The sequence below is a fragment of the Schistocerca serialis genome, chromosome 9, assembly GCF_023864345.2.
Source record: "Schistocerca serialis cubense isolate TAMUIC-IGC-003099 chromosome 9, iqSchSeri2.2, whole genome shotgun sequence".
In the NCBI taxonomy this organism is placed as follows: domain Eukaryota; kingdom Metazoa; phylum Arthropoda; class Insecta; order Orthoptera; family Acrididae; genus Schistocerca; species Schistocerca serialis.
Genome location: NC_064646.1, coordinates 215,226,557 through 215,250,386, shown reverse-complemented (window position 1 = coordinate 215,250,386; position 23,830 = coordinate 215,226,557). Strand labels below are relative to the sequence as shown.

The 23,830-nt window shown below is 39.1% G+C and overlaps 1 protein-coding gene across 4 annotated transcripts in view; it reads right to left on the bottom strand.

The window, feature by feature from the left end:
* Window positions 1–23,830, bottom strand: part of LOC126419820 (small G protein signaling modulator 1-like) — a 275,459-nt gene that overhangs the window by 29,427 nt on the left and 222,202 nt on the right. For all 4 annotated transcript variants that reach the window (XM_050087048.1, XM_050087049.1, XM_050087050.1 and 1 more), the window contains 3 exons: window positions 23,438–23,562; window positions 18,758–18,937; window positions 4,235–4,344 (listed from right to left, as the gene is read on the bottom strand). In XM_050087048.1, coding sequence (XP_049943005.1) covers window positions 4,235–4,344; window positions 18,758–18,937; window positions 23,438–23,562 — 415 coding nt within the window. The remainder of the gene's footprint in view (window positions 1–4,234; window positions 4,345–18,757; window positions 18,938–23,437; window positions 23,563–23,830) is intronic.

Sequence of the window (23,830 nt, the reverse complement as noted above, 5' to 3'; positions counted from 1 at the left end):
GGGCAGATGTGGACTCTGACCACAATCTATTGGTTATGACCTGTAGATTAAAACTGAAGAAACTGCAAAAAGGTGGGAATTTAAGGAGATGGGACCTGGATAAACTAAAAGAACCAGAGGTTGTACAGAGAATCAGGGAGAGCATAAGGGAGCAATTGACAGGAATGGGGGAAATAAATACAGTAGAAGAAGAATGGGTAGCTTTGAGGGATGAAGTAGTAACGGCAGCAGAGGATCAAGTAGGTAAAAGGACGAGGGCTAGTAGAAATCCTTGGGTAACACAAGAAATATTGAATTTAATTGATGAAAGGAGAAAATATAAAAATGCAGTAAGTGAAACAGGCAAAAATGAATACAAACGTCTCAAAAATGAGATCGACAGGAAGTGCAAAATGGCTAAGCAGGGATGGCTAGAGGACAAATGTAAGGATGTAGAGGCCTATCTCACTAGGGGTAAGATAGATACCGCCTACAGGAAAATTAAAGAGACCTTTGGAGATAAGAGAACGACTTGTATGAATATCAAGAGCTCAGATGGAAACCCAGTTCTAAGCAAAGAAGGGAAAGCAGAAAGGTGGAAGGAGTATATAGAGGGTCTATACAAGGGCGATGTACTTGAGGACAATATTATGGAAATGGAAGAGGATGTAGATGAAGATGAAATCGGAGATATGATACTGCGTGAAGAGTTTGACAGAGCACTGAAAGACCTGAGTCGAAACAAGGCCCCCGGAGTAGACAATATTCCATAGGAACTACTGACGGCCGTGGGAGAGCCAGTCCTGACAAAACTCTACCATCTGGTGAGCAAGATGTATGAAACAGGCGAAATACCCTCAGACTTCAAGAAGAATATAATAATTCCAATCCCAAAGAAAGCAGGTGTTGACAGATGTGAAAATTACCGAACTATCAGCTTAATAAGTCACAGCTGCAAAATACTAACACGAATTCTTTACAGACGAATGGAAAAACTGGTATAAGCCGACCTCGGCGAAGATCAGTTTGGATTCCAAAGATAGGTTGGAACTTGTGAGACAATACTGACCTTACGCCTTATCTTAGAAGAAAGATTAAGGAAAGGCAAACCTACGTTTCTAGCATTTGTGGACTTAGAGAAAGCTTTTGACAATGTTGACTGGAATACTCTCTTTCAAATTCTAAAGGTGGCAGGGGTAAAATACAGGGAGCGAAAGGCTATTTACAATTTGTACAGAAACCAGATGGTAGTTATAAGAGTCGAGGGACATGAAAGGGAAGCAGTGGTTGGGAAGGGAGTAAGACAGGGTTGTAGCCTCTCCCCGATGTTGTTCAATCTGTATATTGAGCAAGCAGTAAAGGAAACAAAAGAAAAATTCGGAGTAGGTATTAAAATTCATGGAGAAGAAATAAAAACTTTGAGGTTCGCCGATGACATTGTAATTCTGTCAGAGACAGCAAAGGACTTGGAAGAGCAGTTGAATGGAATGGACAGTGTCTTGAAAGGAGGATATAAGATGAACATCAACAAAAGCAAAACAAGGATAATAGAATGTAGTCTAATTAAGTCGGGTGATGCTGAGGGAATTAGATTAGGAAATGAGGCACTTAAAGTAGTAAACAAGTTTTGCTATTTGGGGAGCAAAATAACTGATGATGGTCGAAGTAGAGAGGATATAAAATGTAGGCTGGCAATGGCAAGGAAAGCGTTTCTGAAGAAGAGAAATTTGTTAACATCCAGTATAGATTTAAGTGTCAGGAAGTCATTTCTGAAAGTATTCGTATGGAGTGTAGCCATGTATGGAAGTGAAACATGGACGATAAATAGTTTGGACAAGAAGAGAATAGAAGCTTTCGAAATGTGGTGCTACAGAAGAATGCTGAAGATTAGATGGGTAGATCACATAACTAATGAGGAAGTATTGAATAGGATTGGGGAGAAGAGAAGTTTGTGGCACAACTTGACCAGAAGAAGGGATCGGTTGGTAGGACATGTTCTGAGGCATCAAGGAATCACCAATTTAGTACTGGAGGGCAGCGTGGAGGGTAAAAATCGTAGAGGGAGACCAAGAGATGAATACACTAAGCAGATTCAGAAGGATGTAGGTTGCAGTAGGTACTGGGAGATGAAAAAGCTTGCACAGGATAGAGTAGCATGGAGAGCTGCATCAAACCAGTCTCAGGACTGAAGACCACAACAACAACAACAACTACTACTATGGCATGATCTGGGTATTGCCGTGCTATTGACCATAGACTTTCTTTGAATGACTCTAGAACTGTCACAGCAGAATCAGGTGGCCGGTAAAAACATCCAACAATTAACTTGGTATCAGCTACAATTGTTACGTGCAAACAGATAACTTCAGTGTCACATTCAATACCAACCTCAATAAAGACAATGTTTTTGTCAACTGCAATGAATATTGCCCCTTCTATGGTCTCTAATCTGTCATTCTGATAAATGTTTCACTACTCACTAAATATCTCAGAGCTTTCCACTTCAGGTTTCAGCTAGCACTCAGTCCCAAGAATAATTTGAGTGCAAGAACTTCCCTGGGGGGCAGTAAATTTGGGAGCTTTATTACAAACAACTCGACAATTTACTGATGAAATTATGATAGTTTAAGTGTCTTTATTTTGAACTCGCGTTCGATTTCCCTTGCTGCATATCGACTGCCAAGTGTTCATCAGAGCACCACGAACTACTGCCTAGCCTTAAAAAACCCTCATGTGCACTCCACGAGTACTCTGCCACCCAAGTAGCTGCTTCCTTTGTGTAGTGCACCCCTGACCTAAAAAGGTGAGTCCTACAAATCCCCACACAATAACACAGATCTAGAAATCTGCAGCCAAGATCATCAGAGAGTCGACAAAGCCTTTGGCTGAGACCCTTCTCTAAGCTCCAAACCAAAGAACCGTGATCAACTCTGGGAACAATACTGCAAACTGTGAGCTATGCTTGCACCCCGCACAAGAGGCAGCACTCTTAACCACCTCCACCAGCTGCCTGTAAGGACTGAGGATCGCCTCAGAAACCCTGCAACAGGAATTGTTGGTGCCGACGTGAGCCATTGGTTGGTATTCTCTGAGACCTATCTAAGGTATTCTGAGTGTGTGAATCACAATATTCTCCTGAATAACCAACAAATGGATAATGTCATATCTAACAAAAAGAATGCTGAAGTTTTACTTATTAACCCAACCAATGTAATAATGGGAGATTACTCTGGCTGGGGATAAATCATGTATGGGTTTTCCCCAAGGGTTAATCTTAGACCTGCCATTATTCCTCATATACCTAAATGATCATCCGATAATATACAACAACCAGAATTAGCTCTTTTTGAGGATGACACTAGTATAATAATCAATTCAAGCAAATGTACAGAAACAGAAGAAATAATAAACAATGTTCTTAAAAGTATAATGGACAGGTTTACTGCAAATTGTCCCACCCACAATTTGGGTAGAAATTTACTAACTCACATCTGTATATTTTTTTTAAAAAAAAAGCACCTTACATATGTTCACCATGTAGTCATACTTACAAATTAATCTGTGATGTAAATGTCAAAGACCCATTCGACATCATTACAATTTATTATGCAATGATCCAAGTAAAATGAAACTAACTTATTAACTATCGATCTGTCTACATAAATTCAATAATCTTACAGAAACTAACACCACCAATCACAATCTCACCTGCATTATGTAACAAAATTAACTAAACTAATAAATGCTTCACCACAACACTGATCATTTAAGGAGAGAATAGATGAAGCAGCCAATGACATAAGCAGAAAAGTTAAGTATCTTGGGATACAATATAAAAAACAACATAACAATCTTTCAAGCTGGTAACAGATGAGAAGCTACAGAGGTGTTTGTGTTGGCTCTGAAGAAGTACACCAGAAGCTACACAATTTATCAGCATAGCCCTATGTCTGTCTACCACTTAGATCCCCCTCTCCGCATTTGCTGAGTAGTGAAATATGACATGTTAATGTGCATTTTTTATCAATTTTTACTTACAATGACTCAAACCTACAACACTACAACTGACAATACCTCAGCTTCTATCATTATCAAAGACGCAGCAAAAGGTTGACTGTATTCAAATTTACACATGTTACTAATGAACAAAACTTACATAAAATGTTTATGTAGTTATATAAACAAAAAGCAGGATGAACTGATAAAACCAATGTAAGGACTGCAACAACGCAGAAAGCATTAACATATCACTAACCTCTCTTAAAATCCAGCAAAAACCAGCGGTAGCAGAAATAAAAATGAGTGTAGTCTCCGTTCTGGTGCATCAATTCAAACATCTCGGAGTCCAGTATTTGTATCAGTGACCTGCCACAAAAATTATAATGACCATTCAAAACAGCAGAGGAAACAAAAATGTAATAAATATATCTTTTCAGTCATTAACTGGCACAGAATCAGCTGTAGAACAAGAATCATATAAAACTCAGCAATCATTCTTTCCAATTCTGGTACTTTATACTTAGTACCTTAGAGCTGCTCTAAAGCATGTGACCAGAGCACTATAAGCATGTGCAGTTTTCTACAGTATAGCTTATGTGCAAAGAAATATTTCTGGAGGAAACCTATACCATATGCATTTAAAACATACAGAACAATAAATGGATGCGTGAACAGGACACAAAAATGAATACCACTAATGATGCCAAACATGAGTAGGTGAAACACATTTGCTACTCAAGAATAAATTTCAGTTGCAAAAGACAGAAATTTTCTTATCTTTATGATAAAACATAATTGAAGGTATTATCAGTATCTGAGGAAAATGGTTGCAAATATTAACAATAATACTCAAATATCTGCTGTTGCTTCTTACTAATTAATTAACCCTTTCTCACCCGATTTTTTTCTGGAGAAAGAAACCTCTTCTTTCATGCTATAATGCTCTTAGGTATTTTGCTAATGATTTTAGATGCAAGATTTACTCAAATATAAGTATATATATGCATTCAAAATATGCTTTGTACAATTGGCTTCTTTTTATGTATTTTTGAAATATTCACTGTTATAATAAACTGGTCATTCAATAATAACAATACAATATAACAATAATAATAATATTTATATATACAGTGGAATATAACAAACCAACCACTTCCGTATATTCTGGAAGTCACAAGGTGCCAAGTACTGCTACACTGACTTGTTGATGTTGATGTTGTTATAGAGAAGCCCAACAGTTGGCAGCACTTCTATGTGATGACAAGATTGAACATTCACAAATGTGTACATGAAGTTTGCACTGGGGAAAAATATTTCTGTTCCAACTAAGAGACAGTAAAATTTAATGTACACAATGTAGCCAATGGGTCTGAAAAGGATAACTATAAGCACAGACTTCTTCATACATCTACATTCAGACACATCATGTATGGTTGAGGGGCACCATCTATAGTATCATTTCTCCCACTGACTCATGGCTGCTGCAAAGAAATAATAAAATACTCTTTTATGGATCTTAAATGTGACTGTGGCCTCTTCAAAATGTGCATGTAGGAAAGAATAGTATGTTCTGACAATGATAATCTTCTCTCGACAGTAATTTTAAAATTTTGCACAGAAGTTGTTCACAAGCTGAATGACACATTTCTAATAAATTATTTCACAGGAGTTTACTATGTAGTTGTGTGGTTTTGTGTGTGTTCGGGTGGGGGGGATTTCACTTAAACCAGATTTGCTTGTAAAACTAACAGAACACCAACACCACTTAAGTGGCACCAATTATTGCCATTACACTACAAGTTTAAATTGTGTTGTGATATCACTGGCACTCTCAAATCATACATTAGTGACATTTCGTTTTGAAACATGTTCCTTGTATTTATGTTCACACTGGGTTCAAACAACAAATATGAGCAAGAAAGATCTATTGTGAATAGCATAAGAATATGCTTGAAGCTTTCTGTTTCATACAGCTACATTCAGAATAGATTATATATTCAGAAATGCTTGTGTAACTCTCTTCCTTTTATGTGTATTACAAAATATAAAACTATATGGCAGATAATTTTCTGTGTGAGTTGGATAAACATTTAATTTGTTTTTACTACACTCATAACCCATTCACAGAGAAGCAAGCACTTTCTTTTGTATTGTATCACACTGCAATCATGAAAAAGAAAATAAAGTGTGTATGCTAACAGAAGCATGGTAGTTCTGGCTTATGTTTCATTTAATTACTTCATGGCAATAAAGAGTTTTTTCATTCCTCATATGAGCACAAAATAAATGTATGCACTGGAAGTATATGAGGTTCAAATCAGCTGATCTATGCACAAGTCTAGTTTGTTTGTATATTACTTTTTAGTTAAACAGGTGTAACTGATTTACTACTAACAGAGGTTTCATTTAAATTCTTACAGTGGAGAAAATTAATGATGAACAGTTATGATCCACAACGGGTAGTCTATTCACAATCTGTCAATAATAGTACAATGTGGTTATAAATCTACTTAATGACCTGGAAAATGAATCCCCAGAGAACTTTCTGTAGGTTACAGTCTAAATAAATTTGTGTTGAGGCCAGTTCTGTTACTGAAACATAGAGGCCCTACAGCCTAAGTACTATATTAGTGGGTGCTTCACAATAAAATGAATGAGTGAACTTATAATTTTATTCATATGCATAAACCACAATACCTCAATTTGGGACAGTATAACTTCATGTCCATTTGATATTCATTTGTTATTTTTGCAACTCATCCACTTTTGCATGCAACATTTGTTTTAACTAAGCCCCTTATATGGTTTTTGGTGCAGCTTTACTGTCACACTCTGGACAATTACAGTCATGCTCACAACTATAATTTCAAATGATGCCACATCAAAAACTGTGCTGTCAGAAACAATAGGTCACACCACCACCACCACTGCAGTTTGTACATGGACAGTGAAGAGGACACAGTGAAAAACTTATAATTTGTACTTTTGGAAATCCTTCAGTTTTTGCTACTTTTTCCATTATGTGAGCATTAGAGAAATAGTAGCTGAGGGTATCAAAATCTACGGCCAATTGCACCAACCTTCATTAAAAGTTAACCACAGTAAAGTCAGCATTTAACCCTATTCAGTGCAAAATTCTTGTTCACATACCTAAATAAAGTTAACCAAGGGAGTTAACCACAGTTAAATTTGACCATGGCTAACATTCACTTTTCTTGAGATGACCACTGTTTTACAAGCATATGGTATTACAATTTCAGTGTACTGAAATACACTCAAGGCTTCACATCCCACATTCTATACTTGAGGTGAACCCAGAAAGATTATTAATTTATGAATCAAACTTACCAGGAGCAGAATTAAATTTTACCTCCATGTGTAGCACACTGCTTGCTTTTCTCTAGCTATGGGAAAACACTTCAGTCAGAGTCTTGTGATTTTTTTATATTTATGGTATCATCATATCATCATCATCATCATCATTTAAGACTGATTATGCATTTCAGCGTTCAGTCTGGAGCATAGCCCCCCTTTTACAGTTCCTCCATGATCCTCTATTCAGTGCTAACATTGGTGCCTCTTCTGATGTTAAACCTATTACTTCAAAATCATTCTTAACCGAATCCAGGTACCTTCTCCTCGGTCTGCCCCGACTCCTCCTACCCTCTACTGCTGAATCCATGAGTATCTTGGGTAACCTTGCTTCTCCCATGCGTGTAACATGACCCCACCATCTAAGCCTGTTCGCCCTGACTGCTACATCTATAGAGTTCATTCCCAGTTTTTCTTTGATTTCCTCATTGTGGACACCCTCCTGCCATTGTTCCCATCTACTAGTACCTGCAATCATCCTAGCTACTTTCATATCCGTAACCTCAACCTTGTTGATAAGATAACCTGAATCCACCCAGCTTTCGCTCCCATACAACAAAGTTGGTCGAAAGATTGAACGGTGCACAGATAACTTAGTCTTGGTACTGACTTCCTTCTTGCAGAAGAGAGTAGATCATAGCTGAGCGCTCACTGCATTAGCTTTGCTACACCTCGCTTCCAGTTCTTTCACTATGTTGCCATCCTGTGAGAATATGCATCCTAAGTACTTGAAACCGTCCACCTGTTTTTCCCACTGACATTACTTTCGTTTTGGAGATGCTAATCTTCATACCATAGTCCTTACATTTCTGATCTAGCTCTGAAATATTACTTTGCAAACTTTCAATCAAATCTGCCATCACAACTAAGTCATCCGCATATGCAAGACTGCTTATTTTGTGTTCACATATCTTAATCTCACCCAGCCAGTCTATTGTTTTCAACGTATGATCCATAAATAATATGAACAACAGTGGAGACAGGTTGCAGCCTTGTCTTACCCCTGAAACTACTCTGAACCATGAACTCAATTTACCATCAACTCTAACTGCTGCCTGACTATCCATGTAAAGACCTTTAATTGCTCGCAAAAGTTTGCCTCCTATTCCATAATCTTGTAGAACAGACAATAAGTTCCTCCTAGGAACCCGGTCATATGCCTTTTCTAGATCTATAAAGCATAGATACAATTCCCTGTTCCACTCATACCACTTCTCCATTATTTGCGGTAAGCTAAAGATCTGGTCCTGACAACCTCTAAGAGGCCTAAACCCACACTGATTTTCATCTAATTGGTCCTCAACTAATACTCGCACTTTCCTTTCAACAATACCTGAGAAGATTTTACCCACAACGGTGATTAAAGAGATACCTCTGTAGTTGTTACAATCTTTTCTGCTTCCATGTTTAAAGATTGGTGTGATTACTGCTTTTGTCCAGTCTGATGGAACCTGTCCCGACTCCCAGGCCATTTCAATTATCCTGTGTAGCCATTTAAGACCTGACATTCCACTGTATTTTATGAGTTCGGACTTAATTTCATCCACCCCAGCCGCTTTATTGCACTGCAATCTATTGACTATTTTTACCACTTCCTCAAATGTGATCCTATTTCCATCATCATTCCTATCCCATTCTACCTCGAAATCTGAAACATTACTGATCGCATTTTCACCTACATTGAGCAACTCTTCAAAATATTCCCTCCATCTGCCCAAGGAATCCACAGGATTCACCAGCAATTTTCCTGACCTGTCCAAAATACTTGTCATTTCCTTCTTACCTCCCTTTCGAAGACTGCTAATTACACTCCAGAACGGTTTTCCAGCAGCTTGATCCATAGTCTCCAACCTGTTTCCAAAGTCTTCCCACGATTTCTTCTTGGATGCTGCAATTATCTGTTTGGCTTTGTTTCTTTCTTCAACATAACTTTCTCTGTCTACCTGAGTTCTGGTATGTAGCCTTCTTTTTCCTTTTACAGGCTGCCTTGACTGTATCATTCCACCAAGCTGTTTGCTTCATCCTACCTTTACACACTACTGTTCCAAGTCATTCTTTAGCCACTTCTAGTACTGTGTCCCTGTACCTTGTCCATTCCTTTTCCAATGACTGTAATTGACTACATTCAACTAACTGGTACCTTTCTGAGATCATTGTTATGTACTTGTGCCTGATTTCGTTATCCTGAAGTTTCTCCACTCTTATCCTCCTACATATGGACCTGACCTCCTGCACTTTCGGCCTCACAATATCAATTTCACTGCAGATTAAATAATGATCAGTGCCATCAAAGAATCCCCTGAATACACGTGTGTCCCTCACAGCCTTCCTGAATTCCTGATCTGTTATTGTATAGTCAATGACAGATCTGGTTCCCCTGCCTTCCCAAGTATACTGGTGAATGTTCTTATGTTTAAAAAAAGAGTTTGTGATTACTAAGCCCATACTGGCACAGAAATCCAAGAGTTGTTTCCCGTTCCTGTTGGCCTCCATATCCTCTCCAAATTTACCCATAACCTTTTCATACCCTTCTGTTCAATTTCCAATCCTGGCGTTAAAATCACCCATGAGCAGAACACTGTTCTTGTCCTTTAATCTAACAACTACATCACCGAGTGCCTCATAAAAACTATCCATCTTATCTTGATCTGTCTCTTCACAATGTGAATATACTGACACAATCCTAATTTTCTTGCTAGACACTGTCAAATCTATCCACAACAGTCGTTCGTTTACATACCTTATTGCAACTACGCTGGGTTCCATTTCTTTCCTGATGTAAAGCCCTACACCCCATTGTGCTATTCCTGCTTTGACTCCTGACAGGTAGACCTTGTATTCTCCCACTTCCTCTTCTTTCTCACCCCTTACCCAAATGTCACTAACAGCTAAAACGTCCAGCCCCATCTTACTTGCAGCCTCTGCCAGCTCTACCTTCTTCCCCGAGTAGCCCCCATTGATATTAATAGCTCCCCATCTCATTACCCTTTGTTTGCCAAGTCGTATCTTAGGAGTCCTGGTTTGTCAGTTAGAGGTGGGACTCCGTCACCTCCAAAGGTCCGAGGCATTTTGCTATGATTGTTGCCAGCATCATATTTAAAGTACCAGGGAAGCAGGTTGCTAGCCTTACCTGCCCCGAGTCCCATTGGGTTTTACCCCTAACGGCTGAGGGACTAACCGGTGAATTTGGTAGTCTTTGCCGTATGAGCACAAAGGTGACCACGACTCAGAATATGTCCGAGATGCCCAGCCTTATTCCAAAGTAACTGGTATCCCGACTGTCGGGACCACTTACTTGACCACTCATACGTTGCCCGTGGTTCATGAACTAGGACATGACTACAGGAACCCACACCATGAACCACTATATTTATGGTATGTGAAGTTCAAAACTCAGATATACCTCTCCCAAAGCAGCTCAATGCATTTATCAAAATTTCTCAAGAAAATTGACTTGTAAGTTTTTGGATCAAGTTTAGTATGCTAAACCAAGGTAGATTTATTCAACAAGTATTGTCACTCTGTGGCATAGTGCTTGCTCACAGGGCCTGGGTTCAATTCCAGGTAGCAGGAGAACACATCATAAAGGTACTGAAACTTGCCAGCTTTCAGAGCCAGTGGTTCCTTCTTCTGGCAAAAGGGTTGAAGGGGAAGGAAGAGAGGTGAGGTTTAGGAAATGAAGTGATTTTGGAAAAAGCAACCTGAACTTCGGGTCAGGAGAGAATTAATGGATGGTATGAGAAGGAAAGACTGACATTGGGGACTGCTCCAGATGAGATTTGAAAAACTGAGAGCTTACAGAAATGGAAATGGTAATACACAGGACAGAGATTATTGACAAAACATCACACACAAGTTAATAAAAGTGGAAAGCTAAGTGCATTGTGTGTGTGTGTGTGTGTGTGTGTGTGTGTGTGTGTGTGTGTCAGCATGCACATGCATGCATGTGGAGGGAGGGATGGACAGATAAGAAAATGAAAGATATAGAAAACTAAAAGGGAGTGAAGAAAGGAATAGTTACTCCAAAGAATGCTGACAGCAAAGAAATTAATGTAAATTAAGGCCAGGTGGATGGCGAGAACCAAGGACATGTAATGCCAGTTCTCACCTGCAGAGTTCTGAGAAACTGGTGTTTCGGAGAAGAATCCAGATGGCGCACGTGTTCAAAGAGGCACCGAGGACACGACTGCCGTACTGTACAGAAAGCTCTGTGTTGCCACTATACAGCCTCTGTCTATGGCTATTCATCCTAACTGATAACTTGATGGTAGTCACACTGATGCAGAAGGCCCAACAGTGTTTACATAACAGCTGCTACACAACATGCGTTGTTTCACAGGTGGCTCTCCCTCTGATAGTATATGTTTTGCCAGTTACAGGTCCGATATGGGTTGCAGGTGATATGGGTTGCATAGTGTGTCTTACAACATGGATAGTCATTGGGATTGGAGCCATAGGTTAGGAAAATGGGTTTTGAAGGTGCTTAGGGTCTGACAAGGATACTGTGGAGATTGGGAGGGCGACGAAATGCTATTCTAGGTGTGATCGGCAAAAAGTCTGGCAGAATGGACCTCACTTACACCTGTATGAATATTAAGAGCTCAGATGGAAAACCAATTCTAAGCAAAAAAGGGAAGGCAGAAAGATGGAAGGAGTATATAGGGTCGAAACAACGGCAATATACTTGAGGGCAATATTATCGAAATGGAAGAGGACACAGATGGAGATGAAATGGGAGATATGATACCGCGTCAAGAGCTTGGCACAGCACTGAAAGACCTATGTCCAAACAAACTACTGATAGCCGTGGGAGAGCCACCCATGACAAAACTCTTCCATCTGGTGAGCAAGATGTATGAGACAGGCAAAATACCCTCAGACTTCAAGAGGAATGTAATAATTCCAATCTCACAGAAAGCAGGCATTGACAGGTGTGAGAATTACTGACTATCAGTTTAGTAAGTCATGACTGCTACATACTAACACGAATTTTTACAGACAAATGGAAAAACTGGTAGAAGCCAACTTCGGGGAAGGTCTCTTTGGATTCTGTAGAAATGTTGGAGCACATGAGGTAATATTGACCCTATGACTTATCTTAGCAGACAGATTAAGGAAAGGCAAACCTATGTTTCTAGCATTTGTAGACTTAGAGAACGCTTTTGACAATGTTGACTGGAATGCTCTCTTTAAAATTCTGAAGGTGGCAGGGGTCAAATACAGGGAATGAAAGGCTATTTACAACTTGTACAGAAACCAGATGGCAGCTATAGGAGTCCAGGAGGATGAAAGAGAAGCAGTGGTTGGGAAGGGAGTCAGACAGGGTTGTAGCCTATCCCTGATGTTATTCAATCTATATATTGAGCAAGCAGTAAAGGAAACAAAAGAAAATTTGGACTAGGAATTAAAATCCATGGAGAAGAAATTGTTGTTCTGTCAGAGACAGCAAAGGACCTGGAAGAGCAGTTGAACGGAATGAACAGTGTCTTGAAAGGAGGATATAAGATGAACATCAATAAAAGCAAAATGAAGATAATGGAATGTTGTGGAATTAAATTAGGAAATGAGACACTTAATGTAGTAGATGAGTTTTGCTACTTAGGGAGCAAAATAACTGATGATTGTCGAAGTAGAGAGGATATAAATTGTAGACTGGCTATGACATGGAAAGCGTTTCTGAAGAAGAGAAAATTATTATCATTGAGTATAGATTTAAATGTCAGGAAGTTATTTCTGAAAGTATTTGTGTGGAGCATAGCCATGTATGGAAGTGAAACATGGACAATAAATAGTTTAGACAAGAAGGGAACAGAAGCCTTCAAAATTTGTTGCTACAGAAGAATGCTGAAGATTAGATGGGTAGATCACATAACTGATGAGAATGTACTGAATAGAATTGGGGAGAAGAGGAATTTGTGGCACAACTTGACTAGAAGAAGGGATTGGTTGGTAGGACACGTTCTGAGGCATCAAGGGATGACCAATTTAGTATTGGAGGGCAGTGTGAAGGGTAAAAATTGTAGAGGGAGACCAAGAGATGTATACACTAAGCAGATTCAGAAGGATGTAGGCTGCAGCAGGTACGTGAAGATGAAGAAGGTTGCACAGCATAGAGTAGCGTGGGGAGCTGCATCAAACCAGTCTCTGGACTGAAGACCACAACAACAACATATGTTGCAGTTAGCCCTGCTGCTCCATTTCCAGAGTTCTCTAGTGCTATTCTGCCCCAGCCTGTAATTTATGTTGCAGTAGGTTTGCTGGTTCCCACTCTCATGGGTAAACCAGGCAAAAATGTCAACACTTTTATACAAAAATTAGTGGATGTAGGGAATCTGCCTCTGTGAGGTAATGAAGTGTTGGCCAGAGTTGCCAATCTTAAGTTGCAGGGAGAGACTCACGCTGATGTAAATTCCCTGGAAAGGCTGATAAGTACCAAGGTATCTCACATCCTTGAAAAAGGGCTATTGTATAGATATGGAGATAAGCATAGTGTTAGCTGATATAGGGATGAACTCTCTGTGGTATCATGTATCAATACCACCCTACCAACATCTTTGAGTTGGCAAGAATATTGCAAGTTGCCAACAGACTCCGATAGCTGTCAGGCAGGATCTAGTGGATCGAAAGGAGCATGCCCACTGAATTACATCTGTAGTGGCTCTGGACTGTGAGTGCCCTCCGTCACAATATAGGATGATTGGCAGCAGCAACACAGCCCACTCACAATTGGAGCCTCTTTATTTTGTGGTGCTACACAGATGCCGCATCATCAGGACTCCGACACCATCATTTGTGTTTTAGTTCAGAGCACCTCATCCTTGTTGCCATCGTATTAGCTGGACTTTACTTCTTGCTGCATTATTTGTAATGGGTCCACGTAAATTTGGAGAAACACAAGTTAAGTAAATCTTCTGCTTACTATGTCAACTTATTCACTATTAATTTAGGCTCCTGTCCAGCTTTCCTACAACAACAGTTGCTACACTACTCTGTAGCCCACCTCTCCTCACAGTTGCATCTGAAGTCATACTCAACACTTTCGTGCATATGTCAAAATTCCGGGAAGGATTTAGAGTGCTGTGCTGACCAAATTACTGCTGTGTTGTGTCATGTACATGTTCTAAGGGACAGTAATGAAAAGAATGAGGTAGTACTCCGTGAACCAGAAGCTGGCTGTGTAGATGTATTTGTTTGCAAGATTTACCCATAGGAACATGCTGAGGTGAAGTGCCTTAGCAATTTCTACACAGCTCCCTGAACTTGACGTGCTGTGGCGCAAAATGATGTTGAGCCATAATACAGGTAAAGCTCATCCACATATAGTGACAGTTGAACCAAAAGCCTTACTGTAGTCACGATACCATTGAAGGCAATGACGTAAAAGGTTGTGTTTGGAACTGATCCCTGATGTACTTCAGTTTCCTGTACAGATGTTTGCTGAGGGTTGGCCCCATCCAGACTCAGAACAGTTAGAGGGATAGGAAATTCTGGATACAAATGGGTAAGCAGCCCCAGAAGTCCCACACGTGTAGTGTAGACACGATGTGGTGATGCCAAGTGGTATTGTACACCTTCTGCAGGTCAAACACACAGCAATCAGTTCTTGGAAATGGAAAGAAAACTGAAAACTTGCCCTTTCAATCAGTACTGTGCAAAGGGTTTCCTAGGCTTTTGTCTCACTCATTATGATTCCCCTGTCCCCCTTTCACAACTGCAAGTCACTACCAGGAGACAGCACCACTGCTACTATTACTAACAGTCCTAGTGTTAAGATAGATTCCAATAATGTCAACAAAAAACCCACCTCAGCATCAGATTAAAGTATCCCAATTATACATCATCTGCTCAAGTCATCTGAAATTCAGCAGTTGCCTACACTGGCTTATTTACATAAAAATACTATTCTAGGCTGCAGCAACCTTTAAAACTGTGTCAAAAGGAACACTCCCCTGATGGAATCCTATCTTGGAAGTTTATAGGTATCTTTAGTATCATCTTTAAATTATAATTTCTCTTACAAGGCTCATAAAACACAGTTACTTCTTTCATTCAAGGATATATAATTTCAGAGTGTATTTCACAAACTGTAAAATATTGTGTTATGGTGATACAGAATGCTACAGCCATTATATAAGACTGAGCTAGTGGATATCAAGAATGTATCACTAGAGGCTATGAAGCAGACAGATTTCGTCCATACCAATGATAGCAGCAATGAGTACACAGAAAAGATTAAAATCAGCTGGGCAATATCACAAATAGATTGCTCCTGATTTGCAACAGGTGTTCCAAGATTATTGTGCTGTTTGGTGACTGTTATTTGAAATTTCATTTACCTTTTTGTATTTTTCCTATTATATTTTGAAAGTTCACTTCTTTCATTTTTGTATCATGTATGAAAATGTTAAACAATGGAAAATCCAGAAAATTGAAAAGCAAGAGACAGTGGTCATGTGTGTGAGAGTTGTGTTTGCCTGATTGTGAATGTGTATGTCCTGATTCAGAAGAAGCCCTTGTGGCCAAAAGCTTGCTTGTTTAACAGTCTTTTTGTTGTGCCTGTCTGCAACTCAGCATCTCTACTATATGGTGAGTTGCAATCTATCCTTTTCATAATACTGTCATATGAAACCATAAATTATGCTATCAAATTGAATTTGTTTCTTTCATCAGTAGCTACATTTAATGTTACCCTAATCATGAAAGTTCAAGACCAAAAATTACACTTAAAAATATATAACTGTTTTTTCTTTATAAAATATCTTTGTGTTCTGATTATTACTTTGTTTACAAATGTAAGCATCTGACTTGCTGTATTGTTATCTTACAAAGTCTTTGCATCAATGAAGTGTGCTACCTTTGCTTACTGTAATGTAACTTTGTCTACAGACTTTCTGTGAAATGTTGGAGGAGATTGTTTGCAGGAGACCAACTCTGCAACTTGCTATCATATTACATGATGTGAAATTTACCTTGTGAGCTGACTATGGTCGACTACGTCTTTATCAACAATGTTCACATTTGTAATGTATCAGTATGAGAAGAAATATAAAACCAGTCAATCTTTAAAGCAGAATTTAAATTGAGAGAGATAATTTTAAACTAGTGCCATTCATTATGTAAATGAAGAGAGTCATATTATAGACAGAGTTGAGTACAAGAATATACAATGATAATCCATGGTTAAAAAGTTAGTGTTTTTTCATAAACCTGATAACATCAGGCCCTCCGGAGGAGTCATCCTGAATTTTACTGGACAACAAGTTCAGCCAACAATATCTACGAAAAATCAAGATGATTATATTTATCAACTTAACTACCACTACAAACGACGTCAGAACAGTCTGTCTACAATGCTGTTTTCCTATTTAAAACGTTATACATTTATATGTAAGCTGATGCTGACTTAAATGTAAAAAATCTCATTTCATTATCTTTGTCACTACTGAACTGAGTGAAAGGGTTTTTTAGAATAGGAAAGATGGTAATCAGTACACTGGTGACAAACACCAGATAACAGTCATTGCTGGAATTGTATACTTTTGGAGGAAGAGATACGTTAAGAAGTGTGGTGTGCACAGCCATAAAAGCTTTATGTAAACATGAATGTTAAAAACTGTCAGATCCAGAAATGACTCCTCAATTAAAACTGGATGGTACAGCTTTACTTACTCTCTAGGCAGTCTCGCTGCTCTATGAAGATGATGGATGAGAAAAAAAAATGTATATAGTTTAACAAGAGGTGGGAAAGAAAGAGAAAGAGGAATGTGATGGATCACAAGTAATGAATAGAGGGAGGAAAGAAAATGGTGTGACAGATTGAGAAATGAAAATACAAAGAAGTTTACCAGCAGATGATGCAAAATATGCATTACTGTTTGACAGAAATAACTGGCCATACATATTAATTTTTAGGGAAATTATGAGCTTGAGAAAAGAAGGTACTTTGCCTCTTTCTTAAATACAAGAGAGCATTGAATTGTGTGAAGAGTGCAAGGTAGCTTGTTCTTGATGTGGACAGCATCAACAGAAGAGTTTGCACATGTTTTTGTTTAACAAACACACACGTATAGGATAACAGATGAGTTAGACCATGTACTCAATTTCTTATGCAACATAATGAGGTGCACACACACTGAGGAGCCAGTGAAGTGAACATAGCATATGCATATGCCAGTTGCATAATTTATGTGGCCACAACACACTGGGCATAGAAGCACTGATACGATCAACTAATGGAAAGTAGAGAATGAAATAACAATATTATATTGGTTGGTTGTTGTTTTTGGGGAAGCAGACCAGACAGCGAGGTCATCGGTCTCATCGGATTAGGGAAGGATGGGGAAGGAAGTCGGCCGTGCCCTTTCAGAGGAACCATCCCGGCATTTACCTGGAGTGATTTAGGGAAATCACGGAAAACCTAAATCAGGATGGCCGGACGCGGGATTGAACCGTCGTCCTCCCGAATGCGAGTCCAGTGTCTAACCACTGCGCCACCTCGCTCGGTATATTATATTGGTACTCACCATACAGAGGAGATGTTGAGTCACAGACAAGATAGCAAAAGACTACTATAAATTTAAACTTTTGGCCAAAAGGGCATCTTCCGAAGCAGAGAACATGCACACATTCACAGAAATGCAATTAGCAGATGTGCACGCCCGCACGCACACACACACACACACACACACACACACACACACACACACACACACACACACACACGACCAGTGTTTCCAGCCAAAGTGGACAGAGATGCTGGTCAGGTGTGTATGAGTTGTGCTTGTGTGAAAGTGTGTGTGAGTTCGCTATTTCAGAAGAAGACGTTTTGGCCAAAAGTTTAAATTTTCATTGTGTCTGCCTATGACTCAATATATCTTCCATTTGGAGAGTAGTAATCTATTCTTTTCATATTATTCTTGATATGTGCAGCAAATAGAGGGATATTGTAGATGTAGCTCACGCAAGCATTAATGCTTATTTCTAACTGATTAGAGTTTTTGTAACTAATGCAGTGTTTGGCACAACAAGTGATTGCCCAAATTTACATTTGACATCCTGCAGCACATACAGGCAAGTGGCAGTTTTCTTGCTATTGGAAACAGTATTTTCTGCCCAGCTACTCATCCATAGTTACAGCGAAGTTGTTCAACATTTCTTGACAATGTATATGAGGCAACTGTTACTCCAAAGGAGGATGTCATCTGAAAGCAACATATTCCATGTTGTTTATGTGCCTACTGGCCATTCACACATCAACTATACTTCTAGTTGTTACCTTCAGTCTTTCCAATATTTGTGTACCATTTAGTCAAAAGGACCAGGAAGTGCCTATTGAGTCCTACTCATGAATTTGGTGTCAAAACAGCATTTAAAAAAAACATGTACAGGATACAAACATTCAACATACCGCATATTGGCAAAGTGTGTATCCATAGCTCCCCCATGGGGAAAGTTGGCTGCCATTCGTTCCATGAGACGACAGAAACAAGCATATGTTGTGGCTTCATCATCAAAGATGACAAGTAGAGGAGCAACCAAATCACACATTCCCTGCATGTAGCCAACTTCCAGATGTTCCCAAACATACCTACAAATAAATAGCATTTTAGAGAAGTAAAATATATAATGCTAATTTTTATTTATTTATTCTATTTGGTCCAGTAAATAGTTTTCGTACACTGTTTGCACGTATGATATAGGACAAATCAGGGATAAGATAGTTAATTTATATTTACATTAGATATTAAGCATGACTACATGATCAACTCAGTAACTATAAATAATGCCATTAAGTGACATAATACATAATTATATAATTAACAAGATTTGGTAAATTAGGTTTCCTTATTATAATGTTCCAGAATTCAGAGACAGAGTAGAATCTGTAATCAAGCAAGAAACATTTCAACTTTAAATGTATCTGATGATGTTACGTATTTTAAGTAAGAAGGCATGTGGTCATATAACATAATCCCAGTGTAATATACTCTCATCTTATGCATAAGTTTGTACTTACTGTGTTTACTAGTGGGTTAAGCTTCAACCGAGTTCTGTATGAGTGTAAATCATAGTTTTTATTATTTATTTTTTTTAAAGATGCCATCTTTTGAAAAAATTAAAGAAACAAGACAGTAATGACATCTGGCAGTAATGTTTCTTACACTTGTGCCTATAATTGTGAAAATAAGTGCAAGTAACAATGGTCAACATCCACATATAGCTTTGATTAAAAAAAAAAGTAAAATTATTTCATAAGTAATTCAATGCAAGGATTTGGTGATTCATATTTTGTGCTACCTGCTTTTAATTCAGTACACAAACGTAACATACTTGTTTAAGTGTTATAATGTGATCATTTCTCATCCTCTTGGTAAGTAATAACCACATAGAGAAGGCATTCAGTCGCAGACAGAGAAAATGAAAAGGAATGCTAGAAATATTTCAGGTTTTGGACAAAATCCTTCTTCAGAAATAGAAAATGCACACATGCATAGACACAAACACATTCCAAGAGCACAGATCTCTCTCTCTCTCTCTCTCTCTCTCTCTCTCTCTCTCTCTCTCTGGCAACGGCCACTGCCTGCAGGCACTTAAGTCCAACTGTGACTATGTTTGACATAAGCAGCAATCTAGATGGGATAACTAGTGGGAGGATAGAGGGCATGTGGAATACTGGAGTGGGAGCAAAGAAGTGGATAGGCAGGTGGAGGACAGGGACTATCAAGAAGCTTGTGGAGAGGGGAGGATTATGAGAATGAAGGATATGTTGTAAGTAGAGTTCTCACATGAACAATTCTGAAAGGTTGGCCTTGGTGGGAAGAATCCAGACTGTACAGGCTGTGAAGCAGTCAAAGTGAAGCACATCACACTGGGTGATGGCATGTTCAGAAACTGGGTGGTCCAGCTATCTATTGGCTACAGTTTTTTGGTGGCCATTTATGAGGAGTGACAGCTTCTCATCCAGAATGACAGTGCTAGCAGCTAAGTTGGTAGATCACATGGCTAGTTTCACAAGTTGCCCTGCCTTAATGCCCGTGATAGAACTGGAGCTGGTAGAAGTGGGAACATGTATGGGACAGCTCTTGCATATAGCTCTATTGCAAGTATATAAGCTGTGAGGCAAGGATTTGTGAGCAGGAATATACAAGCATATTGTGTAGGTTGGGAGGGCACTGGAATACCACTTTGGGAGGGGTGGGGGCAGAGATTTCTCATTTCAAGGCATGATGAGAGTTAGTTAAAATCTTGGCAGGGAATGTTATTCAGTTGCTCCAGTCCTGGGTGGTAATGAGACACGAGGATTGCTTCTTTGTGGCCAGACAGTGAGTACATGCCGGACGGTAAGTGACTGTCGAAACAAGTCATAGGAGATCTGTTCCTCTACTGCGACAGCTGCTACCCGTTACATTCTTAGAACCCTCTTCCACACAGCCTAGCCACCTGTGACTATCACATCTGTAGCAACGAGCAGTCCCTCTCTCCAAATATGACATGAGTCTCACTGACAGACTGAAGTTAACCCTCCTTTCTTGTCCAGAAACACCCATGACTGGAGCAAATGAATCACATACTCCACCAGGGTTTAGACTACCTCTCACTGTGAATTGATACCCTCCTCACTACCCTCCCCACCTCTCCCACAGTGGTACTCCACCACCCTCCCAACATACAGAATATTCTTGTCCGTATTTACTCCACTCCTGCTCCCAATTCCTTGTCTCATGTCTTGAAGCCTTACAACAGACATAGATGCAAAACCTGTCTCAAACATCTTCCTACTATCATCTGCACCACCCCTGTCACAGGCCCCTCCTACCCCATTAATGGCAGGGCATCTGGTGAAAGTAGTCACGTCATCTACCAATTTAGCTGCAAGCACTATCATTCAGTATGAGCATGAAAGCTGATAAGCTGTTTTTCTACATGAATAGCCACTGTCAAACTACAGTCAAGAGACAACTGGGCCACCCAGTTGCTGAACATGCTGCTCAACGTGACATGCTTCTCTTTAATGACTGCTTCATAGTCTGTGAAATCTGAATTCTTCCACCAATACCAGCTTTTCTGGATATTGCATGTGGGAACTTTCCCTTAAAACAATTGTTTGTTCCAATAAGCCCTGGGCCTCAGCCTTCACTAACCTGTCCTTCAACTGCCTATTCCCTTCCCTGCTCCCACTCCAGTACTGCACATGCCTTCCATCATGCCAATGCATGTACATAGTTCTTTGGCTTCCTCTACTTCTTTTCTCCAATTTCTACTGGTGAGTCATGAGAGATACTGCACACAGTCACAAAAGTATAGATAGGACAAGAGTAAACAAAATAAAGTTAATGTGCTATATATTTCTGTAACATGAGTAATTTATGCTAGTATTGCTGTCTTCAAAGCCAGTGTTTAGATGTGAATCCAAAGTGACAGATTAAGCCTGTTTTTAGATGTGAAAACAATGTGACAGTTTCCTAGTCATTTTCCAACTCAGCAGTTGTAAATACGTAGAGAATTGCTTTCAACATAGCATCTATCTCGTCCACTTCAAAGAAGGATACAGGTCTTTATTACATTGCATGATGATGTTTTTCATGTCCCATAATGCTATTTCAAGAATCGAAGTCCAACAGCTCTCACTTAGTCAGAATTCTCATAATCTAAGTACTTTCCTCTTGGGCGAAGCAACTTGCACTTTCCAGATACACATTCCAATTTTTTGACTCAATAACACATATGTTCTCTACTTTTCTTGTTATACATGCATGACAAATCAGTTTGCACTGATAAAGGACATCAACAGAAACTGTAACTGCCATTTTCTGTGTTCAGAGTGTCATCCATTTCTGTAAGGGTTTCCAACTTTATCAGGTTTTGCTTTCAGTTATTTTTTCTGTGACTATATGTGTGCTAATGTAAGTTCTGAGTGTGTGTGTGTGTGTGTAGAGGGAAACACTCCACGTGGGAAAAATATATCTAAAAATAAAGATTCTGTAACTTACCAAACGAAAGCATTGGTACGTTGATAGAAACAATAACAAACACAAACAAACACACAAATTTCAAGCTTTGGCAACCCACAGTTGCTTCATCAGGAAAGAGGGAAGGAGAGGGGAAGACGAAAGGATGTGGGTTTTAAGGGAGAGGGTAAGGAGTCATTCCAATCCCGGGAGCGGAAGGACTTACCTTGGGGGGGGAAAAAGGGACAGGTATACACTCGCGTGCGCACACACACACACATATCCATCCGCACATAAGAGACACAAGCAGACATATGTAAAGGCAAAAGCTGATAAGCTGTTTTTCCACATGAATGGCCACTGTCAAACTCCTGGCCTTTACAAATGTCAACGTACCAATGCTTTTGTTTGGTAAGTTACAGAATCTTTATTTTTAGATATATTTTTCCCATGTGGAATGTTTACACACACACACACTCACACTCACACACACACACACACACACACACACACTCACACACACACACATGCACATGCAGAGAGAGAGAGAGAGAGAGAGAGAGAGAGAGAGAGAGAGAGAGAACTGACATCAGCACACACATAGTACAGAAAAAAACAAATTACAAGCAAAACCTGAGAAAACTGGAAACACTTACGGATATGAATGATACTCCAAATACAGAAAATGGCAGTTACAGTGCTGTATTTTACAGTGACCAAAAAGAAAACTGTAAACTTTCAAACAATTTCCCACAAGAAAAAGTTGTTTGGCTCACAAATACTGACTCAGGCACTGATCTGTAAGTACTTTTCCATTTTATTATAAAAACTTCAATGAACTGTTTCGAATCTATAACCTGATTGTGCAAACAATAACTTATACGTACAAACGAAAAAATCATGTAATATTTCAGGACACTCAATGAGGATGCCTTGCAACTATGGTGAAATGCTTCTAGTTGCAAAAGTTAAATAAACACACTTGATGTGCACCATGCAAAAGCCATTTTTCTTTTGAAGTACTACAATTTGTATGTAGCTGCTACAAAAATGGCTACCACAGAAAAGTTATTATATGGAATTGTGCACATTTTAAAACTTTTCTTTTTGATTGACTTACAAGACTTTTATTAACTTACGTGAACATAACATTTCGTAACTTCTCCAGATTATCAGGTGTAAAATACCAGTAGTTTCTGTCACACCTCTGAACGTCTTTATCAATGCGATGTAAATTCAAGCCAAATGTTTCCAGCAGTTCTGCCTGTAACAAAGTGATTTGTTTAATTTGTGATGATGATGGTGATGGTAAAGATGATGATGATGATGATGATGATGATGATGATGATGATGATGATGATGATGATAACAATAATAATAATAATAAATGCTAAAAGCTGCCATGTAAATGATGCAGATAAACAATATCACAAGGCACAATTACAACTATGTAAGATAGTGAATAGTTATCCCTCTATACACTGTCAAGTATCACAGAGTTCAAAGCAGTTGAATTTACTTCCAAATGGGCA